Here is a 20,700-nt window from a genome sequence, read left to right as displayed (position 1 = left end):
AGGTGGGCGGCTTATCCCCCAAGGCCTAGGAGGAGGTTCAGGCGGCAGCTGAGCCGCGGCCGCAGACCCCGCCACGGCAGCCCCAGGGCGGCTTCCGGTGGAGCCCAGCTCCCCGGGGGGGGGGAGGTCGCGGTCCACGGACGCCCACTACCCCGCCCTCCTCACGTTTCCGCCCGTCCCTGGAGCAGGAAGTGAGGCCCCAGGCCAGACCTCAGAGCACCTGAGAGGGTAGCCGCCCGCCGGCCAAGCGTCAGGCTCGGTCCGCTCCGGGGTGCCAGCGCCCACCAGGGGTGCAGTGGCGGACGGCGCCGTCCCGCTCGGGGCCGCGCGCGTCCTGCGCCGTCCCGCTCGGGGCCGCGCGCGTCCTGCGCCGTCCCGCTCGGGGCCGCGCGCGTCCTGCGCCGTCCCGCGCGGGAACGAGCCCCCTCCCCCCCGGGGCCGCGCGTCTTGCTTTCTGGGTTCCTTTTGCCTTCTGTCCTAGCGCAACCTTGTCAGCGAGCAGGCTGGCCGGCCATGTTCTTCTCTCTGGCGTCTCAGGCCCGAGCGGCCGGCCTCACCGCCCGCTGGGTAAGAACGCTCGCGATGAGCCGGCCCCGGTGCCACGCTGCGCGGCCGCTCTGGGCCCCTCACCTCACTTGGGGCCGAGGAGGGTGCTGAGCTCCCGACGAGGTAGCCAGCCAGCGCGGCCGTGCGGCACGCCGGGGCCCGGGCGCGCCCTGGAGGGAGGCGGGCCGCGGCGGGGGGGTGGGGGAGCGGCGGCGGGCCGCGGGGGGGGGTGTCCGGCGGGCCTTGGGGGCCGCTGCGGGGGTGGAGGGGGGGCCGGGTTTACCCCGCTCCCCACCGGGGCGAGGGCGCCGATCTGGGTCGTGGAGGGCGGGCAGGAGGGAGGGGAGCCGAGGTGTGTGCTGTTCCCCTGCGGGGAGCCTTAGCCTCTCTTTGGAGAAAAAGCCGTTTGTCTCTTGTAAAAGAAAAGTGAAGGTGACCGTGACACAGTGTGAAATGTAGTGTTGAGAGATCCGAACAGGCCCACCCAGTGTGGTTTAAAGGTGGGGCAGATTTTTCCGGCAGGTAAAACAGATTGTTGGAGAGGCTGGAAGATATTCTAGGTGGGCAAGAAGACCCTTAAAAAAAAAAAAAAAGAACTTGGTTGGGAATGTGGCCTACCATGCATTAAGCCCTGGGTTCGATTCCCCAGCACGACATACATAGAAAAAGCCAGAAATGGCGCTGTGGCTCAAGTGGCAGAGTGCTAGCCTTGAGCAAAAGGAAGCCAGGGACAGTGCTCAGGCCCTGAGTTCACGCCCCAGGACTGGCAAAAAACAAACAAAAAGACTTAGTATTGGTAAGGAAAAAGTTGGTGCTTGTTAAGTAGTTAACTCAGACTGTTGAGGTGTAAGGTGTGTTTCCAAGTGACAGTGGAACTCCTGAGCCATACTAATTTAATTTTATCTTAGAGGCACTAAAGAATCAGTATGAGTTAAAGGGATATGATCACTTTTACTCTCACTGTTGAGATTAAGGGCAGAAGGGGTCTGAATAGAGCTGTATACATGGAGACGACAGAGATGACAGTTTGAAGCCAGCCTGTGGACAGGGAAGTCGGGGAGACTCCCGTCTCCAAAGTAACCAGCAAAAAGTTAGGGCTGGTGATGTGGCTTGAGCAGGAGTAGTAAAGTGCCTGATGAGGGGGTAAGCTGAACATATGTGAGGCCCTGAGTTCAAATGTTGGTACAATTTTTTTTTCTTGTTCTGTTTTTTGCCAGTCCTGGGGCTTGAACTCAGGGCCTGAGCACTGTCCCTGGCTTCTTTTTGCTCAAGGCTAGCACTCTGCCACTTGAGCCACAGCTCCACTTTTCTCTTTATGTGGTACTGAGGAATAGAACCCAGGGCTTCATGCATGCTTTATGCACTCGCTAAGCCACATTCCCAGTCCCCAGCCAAGTTTTTTATTGGCTCTTTTTTGGAGATTAACTCAGGTAGACTTTTCTGCCTGGACTTGCCTTGAACTTGGGTCCTCAAGGTCTCAGCCTCCCGAGAAGCTAGGATTATAAGCATGAGCCATTGAACTTGGCTTGTTTTGTTCGTTAAAGATATGGGGTTTGTTTTGTTTATATTGTTTTTATGCCAGTATTGGGCTGAAACTTGGATCCCCTTAGCTTTTATTTATTTATTTATTTTTGTCAAGGCTGGCACTCTACCAATTGAGCCACTGCTCCACTTCCAGCTTTTTTGTGGCTAGTGATAAGAGTCTCGCAGACGTTCTTGCCTGGGTTTTCTTCAAACTATGATTCTCAGATCTCAACCTACCAAGTAGCTAGGATTCCAAGTGTGATCCACTGATGCCCAGCTGTTTTGTTGTGTTTTCTATCTACCCACCTGAGCATAAGCTACACATGAAATAGTGGTTCTCTTCTTCTAGATATCTATTCTCTATTCTGTTTGGTGTCTTACTTTCAGGCATTAGTCATATTTTGGCAGAATTTTATACAGAATGCCATGCTGCCTCATTTTAGCTGTTTCTTTTCTGTAATTTCTCACTTTCCCAAATCTATGATTGTCCCACGTTCTTCTTTGGTTCTTCAAGGCAGTAAGGCTGCATGTCCTTTTGGCTTTTTTTTTTTTTCCTTTTTTTGGCCAGTCCTGGGGCTTAGACTCAGGGCCTGAGCACTGTCCCTGGCTTGATTTTGCTCAAGTCTAGCACTCTGCCACTTGAGCCACAGCGCCACTTCTGGCCATTTTATATATATGTGGTGCTGGGGAATTGGACCCAGGGCTTCAAGTATACAAGGCAAGCACTCTTGCCACTAGACCATATCCCCAGCCCCTGCATATCGTTTTGGGTTTTGCTGGTTCTGCAAGCCAATAAGGCTGCCTGTTTCTTGGGTTTGTTGGTTCTTCTAGCGAGTAAGGCTGTGTGTTTTTTTTGGGTTTTGCTAGTTCTTCAAGCCAGTAAGGCTGTGTGTTTTGGGTTTTGCTGTACAGCATAGAGAAGACTGGAACCTACCGCTAGCATAAAGAAAGAAAAGCCTCGCTGGCCTCTTCATGTAAACTCCCTTCCTGATTTGATAGCACCTTCAGAACTGAAGAGTTTTCCTATTGTTTTAGTATTGTGCCCAGAGTTTATAGTTACTATTCAGTGGCTTAGCTTAGAAATATTGACTCAGTCATCTTGGACTTCTGGCCTTTCCTAAATACGTGGTGCTGAGGAATAGAACCTAGGGCTTCATGTATGCTAGGCAAGCACTCTTGCCACTAGGCCATATTCCCAGCCTCCGTTTTTTTTTTTTTTTTTTTTTATTACTGAGATTCATTGCTTAGTTGTTTTTTTTTTTTTCTGGAATAGCATTTAATATTTGCTCTTTTTTTTCCTTTTTTTTCCCAGCTGGTCATAAGAAGAAAAGATAATGAGAAACTAAAGTGTTGCTGTTTAGTTATAGCTATAATAATGATGATGACAATGATAATAACAAGTTGGCATGATTGCTAGTTTGTGTGTGTTAACATACCATCCATACCTTCCCAGTTTGGGGGAGGGAAGGGGAAGGATTGTGAGTTCACAATTAGTTTGGACAGTACAGTGAAACTGTCTCAAAAAAGAAAAATAATTATTTAAAAAAATAAGTATTTAAAAAAAAGAAATTAATGGCAAACATTTTAGAATTCATAATGGTCCTGTATTAAACACTGTTATTTCCTATGACTCTTATAATAGAGGCTGTGGTTTTATAGACGAGAGAACCTAGGTTTATAGAATCAGAGCAACTTGCCCAAGGATAATGGTAAATATACTGAGATTGAGCCCAGGTCACTGACTAAAATGGTATTTGGACATTTCATTTTTATAAAGCTCCCTTAAATTTATGATCAAGATGACTGAAAGTATTCATTAGTATGGTTATTTGTAATGTGTCCTGAGACCAGGTCTGTTCATGTAGCTTTTTGCTTTTCTACAATATATAAAAGCAGCCAAATTTTGTTAATTCTCATAATGTAGGAAAAAAATCAGTTATCTTTTTTCTCCCTGTGTGTGAGTGTGTGTTTAAGTGTGTGTGTTTGACTAGAACTTAGGGCCTGATTCTTTTTTTTTGTAATTTATTTATTTATTTATTTATTTATTTATTTTTTTTTTTTTTGCCAGTCCTGGGCCTTGGACTCAGGGCCTGAGCACTGTCCCTGGCTTCTTCCCGCTCAAGGCTAGCACTCTGCCACTTGAGCCACAGCGCCGCTTCTGGCCGTTTTCTGTATATGTGGTGCTGGGGAATCGAACCTAGGGCCTCGTGTATCCGAGGCTGGCACTCTTGCCGCTAGGCTATATCCCCAGCCCCCGTAATTTATTTATTAATTAAACAATTTTTTGACAAGGTGTTGTGCAAAAAGGGTACAGTTACACAGTAGGGCAGTCTGTACATTTCTTGTGATATCTTTTTTTTTTTTTTTTTTTGTGCCAGTCCTGGGGCTTGGACTCAGGGCCTGAATACTGTCCCTGGCTTCTTTTTGCTCAAGGCTAGCACTCTGCCACTTGAGCCACAGCGCCACTTCTGGCTGTTTTCTGATTACGTGGTGCTGGGGAATTGAACCCAGGGCCTCATGTATACGAGGCGAGCACTCTTGCCAGTAGGCCATATCCCCAGCTCTCTTGTGATATCTTATACCCTGTTTTTCTTTCCCTTCCCTAGGTCAGTTAGACATATATACAATACACAATGTACCAAGAACATATACAGTAGCCATGTGGCCTACGCCAAAGAAAATTCGCCTAGAGCTTTAAAGGTAATGTCGACATTAGACAATATGTCGACAGTAGTCTTATATGAACGTACATACATAGCTTTTGAGCTATTGTATTCCACTGAGGGGTCAATTTTTGACCTTTATATGTTGAGTAGTTGTTTGGTTTTAGTTACATGTTGGGTCGCTGACCCAATCCTGTGGGAAATACCATTTGACAAGCAGTTTTTGGTTTCACAGACCTGGTCTCTACTGTCTCTCCATCACCCCATCTTAACAGTCATATATCAGGGAGATCATGCCCCTTTGTTTTCTGTGTTCTAGGCTTGTTTCACTCAACATTATTTGTTCGAGTTCTGACCATTTCCCTGCGAATAACAATATTTCACCATTCCTAATCACTATGTAGTATTCCATTGTGTATAAGTACCATATTTTTTGGATCCATTCGTCTGTGGAGGGGCATCTGGGTTGTTTCCATATTTTGGCTATTGTGAATTGTGCTGCGATAAACATGAAGTACAAATGTCTTTTTGATATCTTGGGACCTGCTGTTCAGGATAGATGCCTGGGAGTGGTATGGCTGGGTCATAGGGTAGGTCTATATTGAGCTTTTTGAGAAACCTCCATACTGTTCTCCAAAGTGGTTGTACTAATTTGCACTCCCACCAACAATGGAGAAGGGTTCCTCTTTCCCCGCACCCCCTCCAGCATTTGTTGTTGCCTGAGTTCAGAGTATAGGCCATTCTAACTATAGTGAGGTGGTATCTCAGGGTTGTTTTTATTTGCATTTCCTTTACTACCAGGGATGTTGAACATTTCCTCATATGTTTCTTTGCCATTTTTATCTCTTCTCTTGTGAAGTCTCTTTGTAGCTCCTTTGCCCATTTCCTAATTGGTTTATTGGGCTTGGAGGGGCTTAGTTTTTTGAGTTCTCTGTAGATGACAGATATTAGGCCTTTGTCTGTTGCTGTGCTGGTAAAGATCCTTTCCCATATGGTTGGCTGTCTTTCTATTTTGGTGGCTATGTCCTTACCTGTGCAGAAACTTTTTAATTTATAGTAGTCCCATTTGTCGAGTCTTTCCACTATTTGTTGTACCCCTGGGACTCTATTCAGGAAGTTCCTTCCTGTGCCTATAAGTTCTAGCGTCTTTCCTACTCTGTCCTTCAGTAGTTTCAAGGATTCAGGTCTGATATTGAGGTCCTTGATCCATTTTGAGTTGATCTTGGTGCATGGTGATAGGCTTGGGTCTACTTTGAGTTTTCTGCATATGGCTGCCCAGTTCTCCCAGTACCAGTAGTTGAAGAGGTTATGTTTATTCTATTGTATGTCTTTAGCTCCTTTGTCGAATATCAGCTGACTGTAAGAGTGCGGTTTTATTTCTGGATCTTCAATTCTATTTTTTTTTTTTGGCCAGTCCTGGGCCTTGGACTCAGGGCCTGAGCACCGTCCCTGGCTTCTCCCCGCTCAAGGCTAGCACCCTGCCAACTGAACCACAGCGCCCCTTCTGGCCATTTTCCATATATGTGGCACTGGTGAATCGAACCGAGAGCTTCATGTGTAGGAGGCAAGCACTCTTGCCACTAGGCCATATTCCCAGCCCTGGATCTTCAATTCTAATCCATTGGTCTTCTGGTCTGTTTTTATACCAATACCAGGCTGTTTTTGTTATGATGGCCCTATAGTAGAGCTTGAAGTCTGGTATTGTGATACCTCCTGCACTGCTTTTTTTGCCTAGAATTGCTTTGGCTATTCTAGGTCTTTTACTGTTCCATATGAATTTATGGATTGTTTTCTCTATTTCAGTGAAGAATGTGGCTGGGATTTTGATAGGGATTGCATTGAATTGTAGAACAATTTGGGCAATATGGCCATTTTCACTATATTGATTCTGCCTAGCCCTGAGCATGGGAGGTCTTTCCATCTCCTTGTGTCTTCTTTGATTTCCCTTATTAGATTTTTGTAGTTCTCATTAAATAGGTCCGTCACGTCCTTGGTTAGGTTGATCCCTAGGTACTTTATTCTTTTTTTGGCTACTGTAAATGGAATTGTTTCCATAATTTCCTTTTCTGCTTGTTTTGTACATTGCTGGTGTACAGAAAAGCTGCTGACTTTTTGGATTGATTTTGTATCCTGCTACTTTGCCAAAATGGTTTATTAGGTATAGGAGTTTGGGGACTGAGTTTTTTGGGTCCTTCAGATATAAGATCATGTCGTCTGCGAATAGGGATAGCTTTATTTCTTCCTTGCCGATGTGGATCCCTTTGATGTCCTCCTCTTGCCTTATTGCTATGGCTAGGGATTCCAGCACTATGTTGAAAAGAAGTGGGGAGAGTGGGCATCCTTGTCTTGTTCCTGAGTTTAGGGGGAATGATTTAAGTTTCTCTCCATTTAATATGATGTTAGCAGTTGGTCTGTTGTATATGGCTTTTATTGTTTTGAGGAATGTTCCATCTATTCCTGTTCTCTCCAGAGCTTTTAATAAGTATGGATGTTGTATTTTGTCAAAGGCTTTTTGGGCATCGACTGAGATAATGTGATTCTTGATTTTAGTTCTGTTGATGTGGCGAACTACATTGATTGATTTATGGATGTTGAACCATCCTTGTGACTGTGGGATGAAGCCTACTTGGTCATGATGTATAATTTTCTTGGTCAGTTTCTGGATCCTGTTAGCTAATATTTTATTGAGGAGCTTTGCGTCTGTGTTCATTAGTGATATTGGTCTGTAGTTCTCTTTTTTTGTTGGGTCTTTGCCTGGTTTGGGAATGAGTATGATATTAGCTTCATAGAATGAGTTTGGGATTTCTCCCTCTGTTTCTATTTCACAGAAGAGTTTTATAGAATTCGTTGGTGAATCCATCTGGGCCTGGGATTTCCTTGGTTGGAGGTTCTTGATTACCCCCTGTATCTCGCTGTAAGTTATTGGTTTATTTAGTTGATTTATTTCTTCTTGGTTCAGTTTGGGCAGTTTATACTTCTCTAAGAATTGATCCATTTCTGTGAAATTATTGTTTTTTAGTGAGTAGAGGTTCTGGAAATAGTTCCTTATGATTGTTTGAATATCATGTGTACTTGTAATTTTTCCGGTGGAGTTCCAGATTTTACGTATATGTGTCTCTTCTCTTCTTTTTTTTAAAGTTTTGCGAGGGGTCTGTCAATTTTATTTATTTTCTCAAAGAACCAGCTTTTAGTCTTATTTATTTGTTGAATGGTCTTTCTATTTTCAATCAGATTTATCTCTTCTTTAATCTTTGTGATCTCTCTCCTCCTAGTCATTTTAGGTTCGGTCATTTCTTGTTTCTCCAGTTGTTTTAGTTTCATCGTGAGGTTATTCACCTGTTCTGCTTCCATTGTTTTAATGTGAGTGCTGAGGGCAATGATCTTGCCCCTCAGTACTGCTTTAGCTGTGTCCCATAGGTTTCTTTGTGATGTATTTTCATTGTCATTGTGGCTTATGAATTCGTTAATTTCATCTTTAATTTGGTCTGTGGCCCAAGTGTTGGATAACAGTGTGGGGTTTAGCCTCCAAGAATGTGTATAGCCTCTGTGGTAACCGTTGTTATTGAGGGTTACCTTTTATCCACTGTGGTCAGATATAATACATGGGATGACGTCAATACTTTTGTATTTGCTGAGGTTCTTTGTGTGGGCTATGACATGGTCTATTTTGGAGTATGATCCATGGGCTGCTGAGAAGAAGGTGTATTGGGTCTCTATAGGGTGGAAGATTCTGTATAGATCTATCAGATCCATTTGGGATATGGTGTTATGGTTGGGATATGGTCCTCAGCTCCCTTGCTAATCTTCTGGGTGTTGGATCTGTCTCTTGGAGAGAGTGGGGTATTAAAGTCACCCACTATGATTGCGTTTGGCTCTATCTTGTTCTGTAGTTCTGTGAGAATTTGCTTGACATATGTAGGGCCTGTTTTGTTCAGTGAGTATACATTTATCACCATGATGTCTTGATTCTGGATTTTTCCTTCTATTAAAATGTAGTGACCTTCTTTGTCTTTCTGAGTTAATTTTAATGAGAAGTCCTGCTGGGCTTAGCTCTACCACTCCATCCGTATGGAGGGTCTAGGCTTGTCCGCCTCTCCCATGTGGTCGTCTCTTGCTCTCTTGGGTCCCCTGGCCAGTAAGGATTAATCGCGGGAGCGAAGACTCCAGGTAGCCTCGGTCAGCGTGTGGTCGCAGGACCCCCCATGTCCTTCAACTAAGGAAGACATGGAAGCGTGGGAGTCCCGGAGAAGGCCTCAGGGGCGTTCTGGTTTAATAAAGGGAGGGGCCAACAATTTTTAGTCCCAGAGGCCTGCGCAGGAGAGGGGTTAGTGGATTTTAACGATTGGCTTAAAGGACTGTACATCAGGTGATGTCACGGCATTTCCTCTATGGGCGGAGACCACAGCCCCCCAAGGACCGGGTTTCTGGGGTCTCCACCATTACACACGTGGTCGAGCTGAGAGGCGGGGGCTGCTTTGCTTCTCTTCCGGTTGAAGCCAGAAGGTGGGGGGATGGGCTAAGTGGGTCATCCCCTCTTAAAGGCACAGCTGTCCCCAACAAAGTCCAACTTGTCTGAGATCAGGATGGCTACTCCTGCCATTTTGGTAGGTGCATTTGCTTGGAAGATCTTGCTCCATCCTTTCATTCGGAGCCTGTTTTTGTCCCTTGCTGTAAGGTGGTCTCTTGTAGACAACAGATGGCAACTTTTTGTTTGCGGATCCATTCTGCCAGTCTGCTCCTCTTTATTGGAGAGTTTATACCATTTATATTCAAAGAGATCAAGGATAAGAGTGTTTTTTCTCCTTCCATTTTCTTGTTGGGCTGTTTTTCCTCTTTTTTTTCTTTTTTTCCTTGTCTTTAGTGAGCTGCTCTTTCTGTTGGGCTCTGGCTATTGTAGTTTCTTTCTGTTTCTGTCTGTGTGTCCTGTACGATTTCTGTTGGGTGGGATTCCCCTCTTAGAATTTGCTGTAGGGCTGGTTTTTTATTCACATACTCCTTTAGATCCTCTTTGCTATGGAAAGATCTGGTTTTCCCCTCGAATATGAACTCCAGCTTTGCTGGATATTTCATTTTAGGTTGGCAATTGTTGGCTTGTAGGACCTGGATGGTGTTCTTCCATTCTCTTCGCGCGTGGAGAGGTCTGCTGTTATTCGGTTCCTCTTCCCATTGTAATAAATTTTTTTCTTCGCTTTGGCTGCATTCAAAATTTGCTCTTTATTCTTGAGATCTGAAGTCTTGAATATTATGTGCCTTGGTGTGGCTTTTCTAGGATCTGGTCTGCCAGGTGTCCTATAGGCTTCGATTACCTGGATGGTGTCCCTTGTGAGATTGGGGAAGTTTTCTGCAATAACTTTATTGAAAATATGTTGAAGCCCTCTGCTCTGGTATTCGGCTCCTTCTTCTATTCCAGTTATGCGCAGATTATATCTCTTGTTTTTGTCCACTAGCTCCTGTATTAGTCTGCCCTGGAGCTTTACCATTTCTTGGAGTGTGGTCATTTTCCGGTTCTTGTCGGCTGCATCATCGTCCAAGAGAGAGATTCTGGCTTCCATATGGTCAATTCTTTGTGCTGTGGATTCAATTGCGGAGTTTATGGATGTCAGAGAGCTATATATGGTTGCCAGATCAGCTCTGATCGTGGAAATTTCTTCCTTTAAAGAGTTGTATTTTAAATCTATTTTTTCATGCATTTCACTTCTCAGGCTGTTAATGTCTTCTTTAACGGAGGTTTGCACTGTATCCATTTTTGCTTCCATTTCTTTCTTGGCTTCCTGGATGTCCTTCGAGACTTCCACTCTAAACTCCTGGAATTGTTTTCTGATTTCGTTTCTGAGGCTTTTCATCATTTCTGCTAACATCGCCTCAGTTGTTTTATCATTCTCCCTCTCCTCTTCAGTCGTGCTGCTTTTTGGAGCTTGCGAGTTGGCTCTCCCTTTGACGAAACTCGTTATATTTCTTTGTGATTTGCGCATCTGGAGATCTGTGGGTGGCTTCCGTGGTTTGGTTTTGTGCTGGTTCCCGCTGGTCTGTCAGTGGGAGACTTGTCTGTGTCCTGGCTCTGGGTTTGAGCCTGTTGATCCTTACTGCCCAATGGGTGAGCGTGACTGTCTCGGTTGTTGCCGGGGTGGTCACCCTCCCTGCACTTGGGGGTGGGTAGGTTCTGTGTCTTTCTATTCGGGACAGTGTCCTGCCGCTGTGTTGTGCTGACCCTAGCCTGCCCCTGGTGGGGGTTTGCAGGTCGCTGATTCAGTGTGGCGTGGAGGTTTTTCTCTTCTTTGGTTCTTTTTTCTACTCTGTATCTTGGTCAGAGGAGCTCACCTCTCAGGCGGTTTGCCCTCCTGTGTGGACTGCTCCAGGGCCCGTGTTGTTGAGGGGCGGCCCACCCACTTGTGTGAAATGCGCCAAATGAGTGGGCGCCGCCGCTGGGGAGCTCTGCCCTCCTGTGGGGGCGCGCCTACCAGAGCGGGTGCTGCTGCTGGGGGCTCCGCCCACCTGTGCGACGTGCGCCTACCACAGCGTGTGCTGCCCCTGGGGGGCCCTGCCCACCTGTGCGGGGTACGCCTACCAGAGCGAGCCCCGGGTTGTTGGGGTGTGCTTGTGCCCTCCCACGAGTCCGCTGTGGGGGGCGGTATGTGTGGGCCCCAGGGGGATCAAGTGCCCGGGCGCGGGTTAGCGCCCACAGACTGCGCCTCGGCTGCAAGTGGGGGGGGGGGGGGCGTGTGATCGGGCCCAGGTGTTCCTGCTGGGCTGGTATTGCCCACCAGCAAGCCTGTGACTTGTGTTGAAAAAGTCCTCGAGGCCCAGGCGCCTTAGGTGGGGCTTCCAATGCCTTCCCGTCTCCGGGCCCCTTTTGGGGAGGGGGCAGGGCCGGTACGGCCGCTTCAGTGCCTTGGCACTGCTTTGCCCCTCCCCTGCTAGCTCCTGTGTCTTCGCAGGGTCTAAAGGGACCTTTTGAGGCCTGATTTGGGGGTTCTTTGTTCCCTCGTGGTGGGGAGGGGGAGGGAGTTCCAGCTTCTCTGCAAGGCTTGGGTCTCTGACAGCTGGTCTTCCGTTGGGGGAGGGGGCAATGGAGAACTCATTGGTCCTGGATTGTGTGTGTGTCCCGTGTGGCCCTTCGGGGGTGGGGTGTGGCGAACGGTCGTTTGGTGGTGGCAGCCCTGGCTCTCCCCTTCTGCACCGCTCGGTTGCCTTGTCGTCCTGAACTTCCAGTGGCTGCTGTCTGTCTAGGTCTGCGCTCCCCCTGGGGTTCGTGGAGCCCTGCTGTCTGGACTCTGCGCCCCCGGCGTGACTTTTCGGCAGTCGGTCTGCCGTTCGCTGGGTCCCCTTTCCCAGCCTGGCCCTTTTCAGGCCAGGGTCAGCAGGTGGGGGGAGGGTACCCTGGAGATTCTCTGGAGATTCTCTGGCTCCATGCAGGTTATAGGCTCTCCTTTTTTTGTTCTTTTTCGTTTCCTGCGTTTATCTATTGCTTCTGGCTGCTGGTTTTGCTGGGTTCTTGATGGGGTGTTGGGTGCTGGAGTTCCCAGCTCGCTATTCAGTTGGAGCGAGTTGGGGTGTCTCCCTACTGTGGCGGCGCCATCTTCCTCTCCCTCAGGGCCTCATTCTTGCTAAGTAGGTAATCTACCACGTTAGCCCCAGCTCCAGACCTTTTGCATTAGTTATTTTTAGATAAGTTATTTTTAAGATAACACCATTTTGCCCATGCTAGCCTGAGTAGCAGTCCGCTACCTATTACTAGTCTAGATTACAGGTGTACACTATGCACAGCTCTTTTGTTAAGTTGGAGATCTCCTTAGGTTTTTATTTTCCCCCCACATGCCAGGTCTCAAACTGTGATCCTCCCAAGTAGCTGGGATTACAGGTGTTTTCTACCACATCTGACTCACATTTCTTTATTTTGACTTGCTATTTTTAGTGAACTTGTTAAAGAACTTTATCTGAAGGCTATTTGAAAAAAGTCTTGTTTTCACTGAAGGCTAGCGCTGTACCATTTGATCCATAGTTCTCGCTTATTGCTGGCTACCTGGAGATAAGAGTCTCACAGATTTTTCTGCCCATGCTGGCTTTGAACCACAATTCTCAGGTCTTAGCCTCCTGAGTAGCTAGGATTACAAGAGGTAATACTTTTGTAATACCGCAGGTCCCCAATGCCATCTACAAATTGTATAGGCCCCAATTCCCTGACAGCTTGCTGTCCTAATTGCTATCAAAAGGATTGAAGGCTATTCATTTTTAAGAAGCTTAAATGTAGTGCCACAGATTACAGAGTAGGCATATAAAGATAAATGTTAAACTATATGTGATATATATAAAATATATGTATTATATTATGAAAAGCAGTAAATCTCCTATCCACTTCTGACCCTTGGTTCACTTTCCCAGAAACAGCCCCTGTTGCTGCTTCACCATACATAAATTTGTGGAGATAAAAAAAAAAATAGGATATGGAAATTGACCTTTCTAGATTGTTCTGACTTTCCTAACAAGAACTGTGATATGGCTGAGATTTTATCATTTTTTTTTCAAATTTAGATTTTATCATCTTAAGTTAGCGAATCTACCTCAGTTTCCAGGATACTGGCAGAATACTACTAGCACATAAACGATGAGTTATTATTATTCAAGTGACACAGCAGGTAGCATAATCTCCTTTCTTGTAGCTTCCCCTGACATTCAAATCCCACTGATGTGACATGGAACCTAGGTAAAATGTGTGTCACAAACATTTGCATGAGGGGCTGGGGATATGGCCTACTGACAAGAGTGCTTGTCTCGCGTGCATGAAGCCCTGGGTTCAATTCCCCAGCACCACATATACAGAAAATGGCCAGAAGTGGCGCTGTGGCTCAAGTGGCAGAGTGCTAGCCTTGAGCAAAGAGAAGCCAGGGACAGTGCTCAGGCCCTGAGTCCAAGGCCCAGGACTGGCAAAAAAAAAAAAAAAAAAAAAAAAAAATTATATATATGTATATGTATTATATTATGAAAAGCAGTAAATCTCCTTTCCACTTCTGACCCTTGGTTCACTTTCCCAGAAACAGCCCCTGTTGCTGCTTCACCGTAATTAAATTTGTGGAGATAAAAAAAAACAACAATAGGATATGGAAATTGACCTTTCTGGCCAAAAAAAAAAAAAAAGAAAGAAAGAAAACAAACATTGCATGAGGAACTTTGTAAGGGAAAACTGCAACTGCAAGAAAACTCATCTAATGGGGGACAGTCCTAAAGAAACAGTAGCATACAAAAGCTGTCCTTGTCTGCTTATAAGGAGTGCAGAAATGTGAAGCTCATGAGAAATTTTCTGCCAGCCCTTTTTTCTCTACCCCACTTCATTTAATTATTTAGGATTCATTGGTAGTGTGTGTGGGGGTGCGGGGGGGCTCATGTGAAAGCTTCATGTAAGTCTATCTTCGATGATTTAATCTTCAAAATGTTTTATCTTGTATGAATGTGTTTCTAAACTCCAGCAAATCCACAGTAAGACGATGCCTCGCAAAAGGATTTTCTGCAAAGGAGGACGCTCTTAGGAGGGGAACACAAAGGCTCAATGCTTGTGTGCCTCTGATTATATAAAGTTTATCAAAGTGAGCTCCAGGAGACAGAAGCAAGATGTTTTATTTGTTGCTATTGTTTTCTTTTTTTTTTTTTCTTGTTCATTTATCTGTTTTTGAGAGAGGAAAGGGTGGCACAGAAATGGAGAGTAAAGGATGAACAAATACAGCAGTGGGAGAGAGGTGACATTGTCCAAAAAGAAATGTACTCCTTACCTGACTTATGTAACTGTAATCCTTCAGTATATTACCCTTATAATAATAATTAAACAAATAAAATTTTCTAGGATGTATCTGCTTAAGGCTAAAGATCAGCTTTCAAGATTAGCTCTGTATTTTTTTTTTTTTTTTTTGGTCGGTGGGTTGTGGGGGCTTGAACTCTGAGCCTGGACATTATCCCTGAACTCTTCAGCTCAAAGCTAGCACTCTACTACTTGAGCCACAGCACTACTTCCGCTTTCTTGGTGGCTAATTGGAGATAAGAGTTTTCTCAGACGTTGCTGCCCCTAGCTAGCTTTGAACTGTGATCCTCAGATCTCAGCCTCCTGTGTAGCTAGGATTACAGGCCTGAGCCACTGGTGCGGGCAAGTATTTTTTGTTTGTTTTTGTTTTTGTTGCCAGTCCTGGGGCGTGGACTCAGGGCCTGAGCCCTGTCCCTGGCTTCTTTTTGCTCAAGGCTAGCACCCTACCTCGTGAGCCACAACACCACTTCTGGCTTTTTTTCTGTATATGTGGTGCTGAGGAATCGAACCCAGGGCTTCATGTATACGAGGCGAGCACTTTACCAGTAGGCCATATTCCCAGCCCCCAGCAAGTATTTTTTATTTTAAGTGAAAGTACATAATACGTCCTAGATTAATGAAAAAAGAAGTACTGATTCCATAGGAATAAAGTTTTTGATCCAGAATAACATTATTGTTATTGTATTATATTTTACCTTAGAGATTAGTGGTGGCTTGATTCACAGAAATGCAATGTTTTGTTTCCTACCCAATGAGTGTTTTATTTTAAATAATTTTTTTCAGTTTGTGTATCCTTGCTAAATAAGATGTGAAAATAGAAAAGAATGTAAGAAAATGTAAAATAAGAATCATTATAATCTTTTACTATCATCATAGATGAAAGTTATTTATGGTATTCAATTTTTTTTTTTTTTGCCAGTCCTGGGGCTTGAACTCAAGGCCTGAGCACTGTCCCTGGCTCCTTTTTGCTCAAGTCTAGCACTCTACCACTTGAGCCACAGCACCACTTCTGGCCTCTTCTGTGTATGTGGTGCTGAGGAATCAAACCCAGGTCTTCCTGCATGCAAGGCAAGCACTCTACCATGAGGCCACATTCCCAGCCCCTTCAACTTTTTTCATTAACATTGGTTTAATACAATTGGAATGATGTTTCATTCCTACACTCTAGCTTAACCCTGATATTTTCCAGATGTGATATGGCATCAATATTTTTCAGAAAGTCGTCTGCTACTTCATATACTAATTTTGGAATTTTTGACAGTTATAACTTTAGTATGGTTTGTATTTCTACAAGAAAAATTATAGAGACATGTTTTTATGTAAACTTTATCTTCATTTTGTAATATTCTTTAGGATAAACTTCTAAAAGTACTATTAGACTAAAAGATGGAAATAAGCTGGGCGGCAGAGGCTCATGCATATAATCCTAGTAATTCAGGAGGCTAATATCTGAGGATCATGGTTCTAAAGCCAACCCAGGCAGAATTTAAAATTAGATATCAAAAAGCAGGAAGTGGAGCTGGTATTCAAGTGCTAGAGTGTTAGCCTTGGGCACAAAAAGCTGTCCTCAGGAACTGGGACAGCACCCAAGCCCTGAGTTCAAGCCCTGGTACTGGCATATATACAAAAAAAGATGGAAATGTTTTTAGGCTTTCTCTGATTATGCCAATTTGCTTCTCTAAAAGGCTATATATGTAATTTGTACCTAATACATTAGCAGGCCTATTTATCCAATAAAATACAATGTTTTCATAAAAATCAAAACTCAATAATTTGTTAGTTGGGAATGTTATTTTATTTTTTTCTGTTACTGTGTGGTACCTGGCACCATTTTTTAATTAGCTTCTTAGTCATCATCTGGAAAGAAAAGAATTGTGAGTAACATCATTAAAAACAGCTCTGATAAAGCACAGTCACTACTACAGATCATAAAGGTGTTTATATTCATAGAGGTATTTTACATTCACAGAGGTATGAGACAGTATGTCTACAATACTAGAGGATATTAAGACTTGATTCTGCTTTTCCAGTAGAGGGCCCAAAGGATGGTATGGGGCTGGGGATATGGCCTAGTGGCAAGAGTGCTTGCCTCGTATACATGAGGCCCTGGGTTCAATTCCCCAGCGCCACATATACAGAAAATGGCCAGAAGTGGCGCTGTGGCTCAAGTGGCAGAGTGCTAGCCTTGAGCAAAAAGAAGCCAGGGACAGTGCTCAGGCCCTGAGTCCAAGCCCCAGGAGTGGCCAACACAGCTCTGTAAAGAAATGCACTTTCAGCCAGGTGCCAATGGCTCATGCCTGTAATTATAGCTACTCAGGAGCCTGAGATCTGAGGATCACCAGTCAAAGACAGCCTGGGCAGGAAACTCCCTGAGACTCTTACCTCCAGTAAACTACTCTGAAAGTGGCACTGTGGCTCAAGTGGTAGAGTGCGCGTCTTGAGCAAGAGAAGTGCAGGGATAGTGCCCAGGCACAGAGTTTAAGCCCCAAGACCAGGGAGGGAAGGAGGAAAGGAAGGGAGGGAGGGGAGAAAGAAAAGAAAAAAAAAAGAAATGCACTTTTTTAGATTGGATTTTCTTCCATTAGTGACACAGTTCTAACTAGGAAATGTTATTTATTTATTTATTTTTTTTGGCCAGTCCTGGGCCTTGGACTCAGGGCCTGAGCACTGTCCCTGGCTTCTTCCCGCTCAAGGCTAGCACTCTGCCACTTGAGCCACAGCGCCGCTTCTGGCCGTTTTCTGCATATGTGGTGCTGGGGAATCGAACCTAGGGCCTCGTGTATCCGAGGCAGGCACTCTTGCCACTAGGCTATATCCCCAGCCCTAGGAAATGTTATTTTAAATAGCATGTTTGAGCATTGATATTCATGGTCTTTTCATTTTTATGATTTTTATACACTCGTGATCTCTTCAAGCTGTAAATTTTTTGTTAATCAGATATGTGCAGTTTAAGAGTCTATGGTGATGAACATACAGTTAATAGATGATAATGTGAGAGGAAAAAGAATTTAGGAACACTGAGGCTAGAGGACAATCTGTAAGGAGTTTCACAAAGTGTAACTGAATATTCTTGTTATTTTTAAGCATGAAAACTATGGGAAATATGTGCACTTAAGAAAAAGTTAAATACATATAAAAGTTAAATATGTAAACAAGTAATAACTTCTTTAACTTAGTCTTTTCTGTTAGCTTTCTGTGAATTGCCCTGCTTTTAGTCAGTTTCATCTTGGTTTAATCCAGGGTTCTCTGGTTCATAAAAAGCAGAAATTCTAAGGTTTTAGAATAAAAGAGTTGGTAGAATGGAGAAAGGAAAAGCAAGAAGACCCAGAAATAAAATGCAACCGAATAGGTTTCCCACAAGGTCACTTTCTGCACATCTTAAGTAGGGCTTTTTCCTGAAATTTCATGTTTGCTGGAGTTTCTGAACTAATTTAATAAAAGAACTGAAAAGATGTGCCAGGCAGAAAAATTTCTTGTGGCTATAATCCCAGCACTAGGGAAGCTAAGAACGGAAACACATTCCAGAGCAGCCTGGGCTACCCTGTCTCAAAACAATGGAGGGGGTGGGGCAGGGAATATGGCCTAGTGGCAAGAGTGCTTGACTTGTATACATGAAGCCATGGGTTTGATTCCCCAGCACCATATACATAGAAAACGACCAGAAGTGGCGCTGTGGCTCAAGTGGCAGAGTGCTAGCCTTGAGCAAAGAGAAGCCAGGGACAGTGCTCAGGCCCTGAGTCCAAGGCCCAGGACTGGCAAAAAACAAAAAAAAAAAAAAATGGAGGGGCTGGGTATATGGCCTAGTGGTAAAGCGCTCATCCTGTATACACGAAGCCCTCGGTTCCATTCCTCAGCACCACATATATAGAAAAAACTGAAAGTGGTGCTGTGGCCCAAGTGGCAGAGTGTTAGCCTTGAGTGAAAAGAAGCCAGGGACAGTGTTCCCGCCCTGAGTCCAGGACTGCCCAGGACTGGCAACAAAACAAAACAAAAACAACGGAGGAGACTATTGATGTATTTGTACAGAATGAAAAATGTATTTACAGAGGTCCAATATTAAATGCAAGCCAGAATCCAGTCAGTTTCTACAGAAGTACAAGGCAGTAAGTTAAGGGCACATTACTTTCCAAAACATGTCAGCAGAGTGTAGTAGAAATAGTATACAGCTCAGTAGATACAGGTTATGGTCATGGTTCTTTTTTTTTTTATTTTTTTTTCTTATTGTCAAAGTGATATATAGAGAGGTTACAGGTTCATACGTTAGGCCTTGGGTACATTTCTTATACCGTTTGCTATCTCTCCCCCATTCTCCCCACCCCTCCCCATGGTCATGGTTCTTGAATTGATATTTTGTCTAGTGACCTAGTAGCCTTGCCTTTGGATCTCTATTTCTCTGTGCTTCTCCTGGAATGAGATAGGCAAGATTGTAGGGCATTGGACATACTTCTTAAGATATTTTACGGCTATAATTTTCTTCTGTTGTTTTAAATCATGAATACTAAAGCATTTCCTTATGAAAAATTTCTTAAGGTTTGTGACTTACTAATAAGCTTTTTAAACTTTAGGGAAGACAAATAAGGAATTTGCATAAGTCATCTGTGCAGAATGGTGCTGGAGGAGCCTTATTTGTGGTAAGTAACTCAAATTTCTTATTAGTGGAAAGTTGCAGAAATGTGTGTGAATCCATTGTAATATCTACAATATTTGGTGAAGAGAGTATAGGTTAGTGTAGAGTGCTTGCTTGGCATTATCTACCAATCAAAAAAAAATCCTTAAATACAAGTGTCTTTGTGTTCTCGGATATTGTGGGTAAATAGAATTTATTAAACTCATTGTGTAAGTATAAACTGGCAACAGAGGATTTCCAAGAATCATAATTTATTCAGTGAAATTACTGTGAGTCCTAATATGACGCTCACTCAACTTTGAAGATTATGAAACTGATTTGGGAAACCCTAAACTGGCACTGGTTTGAAACTCAAGGGATTGTAGTAATGTTATGTGGATAAATCAGCAGTTAGCCTTTATAGTTTTGTTCCAATGGTTTAACTACTAACTGCACAATTTGTTGGACAAAAGGATTAGATACCGTATTTGTTCTGGTATGATGCAATTTTAAGGATTAACTTTAGTGTTACAGGCAACATCATAGACTTGTGCGATGATTTATAGTATTGTAACTAGCTTCCTGCTTTATCATTTGTGACTAAAATGAAATTGGTCTCACATTAGATTTTGTCAGAAATTTCTACTTTCTTCTGTTTTAAGAAAGTAGACTGAGGGGCTGGGAATATGGCCTAGTGGCAAGAGTGCCTGCCTCGTATACATGAGGCTCTGGGTTCAATTCCCCAGCACCACATATACAGAAAACGGCCAGAAGTGGCACTGTGGCTCAAGTGGCAGAGTGCTAGCCTTGAGCAAAAAGAAGCCAGGGACAGTGCTCAGGCCCTGAGTCCAAGCCACAGGACTGGCCAAAAAAAAAAAAAAGAAAGTAGACTGAAGTTGTTTATTTTTTATTTAGCACACATATAAAACACAGATGTGTTCCTAATCTTAGTATTACTCAATTTCTTTCTTTTTTTTTGGCCAGTCCTGGGGCTTGGACTCAGGGCCTAAGCACTGTCCCTGGCTTCTTTTTGCTCAAGGCTAGCACTCTGCCACTTGAGCCACAGCGCCACTTCTGGCCATTTTTTGTATATGTGGTGCTGGGGAATTGAATCCAGGGCCTCATGTATACGAGGCAGGCACTCTTGCCACTAGGCCATATCCCCAGCCCAGTATTACTCAATTTCTTTAGACAATAGTTACTTGTTTGTTTGTTTGTTTTGGTGGTACTGGGGTTTGAACTCATCAGGGCTAATACTTGTTAATCAATTGCTGTACCATTTGAGCCACAGTCCCTGTTTCTTCTGCTTTAAGTTATATTTTAGATGAAGGTCTCAGGCTTTTTGATTGGGGCAGGACCTCCTATCTGTGCCTCCTGAGTAGTAGCTGAGAAGGTGAATAGCTGGGCTTACAGATGGTCCACCACTACATACTGCTCATGTGTTGATGTGGGTCTTGCTTCCTTTTTGCCTGGGGTGGCCTTCCTTAGCAATACTCCCCGTCCCTTGCTCTCTCGAGTACATGGGATTACAAATATGAGCACCATGCACAACCCTACAGGTCTTCATGTTGGGT

General features: G+C 44.3%; 1 protein-coding gene across 1 annotated transcript in view; it reads left to right on the top strand.

The window, feature by feature from the left end:
* The first annotated feature begins 437 nt into the window (after positions 1–437).
* Positions 438–20,700, top strand: part of Ndufv2 (NADH:ubiquinone oxidoreductase core subunit V2) — a 35,852-nt gene continuing 15,589 nt past the window's right edge. The window contains exons 1-2 of the mRNA XM_048363446.1: positions 438–567; positions 19,086–19,151. Coding sequence (XP_048219403.1) covers positions 514–567; positions 19,086–19,151 — 120 coding nt within the window. The 5' untranslated portion in view covers positions 438–513. The remainder of the gene's footprint in view (positions 568–19,085; positions 19,152–20,700) is intronic.

This window comes from Perognathus longimembris, chromosome 15 (assembly GCF_023159225.1).
Source record: "Perognathus longimembris pacificus isolate PPM17 chromosome 15, ASM2315922v1, whole genome shotgun sequence".
NCBI lineage: Eukaryota > Metazoa > Chordata > Mammalia > Rodentia > Heteromyidae > Perognathus > Perognathus longimembris.
Note: the sequence above shows the minus strand (reverse complement) of the source record. Positions and strands in the feature narration are given on the sequence as shown.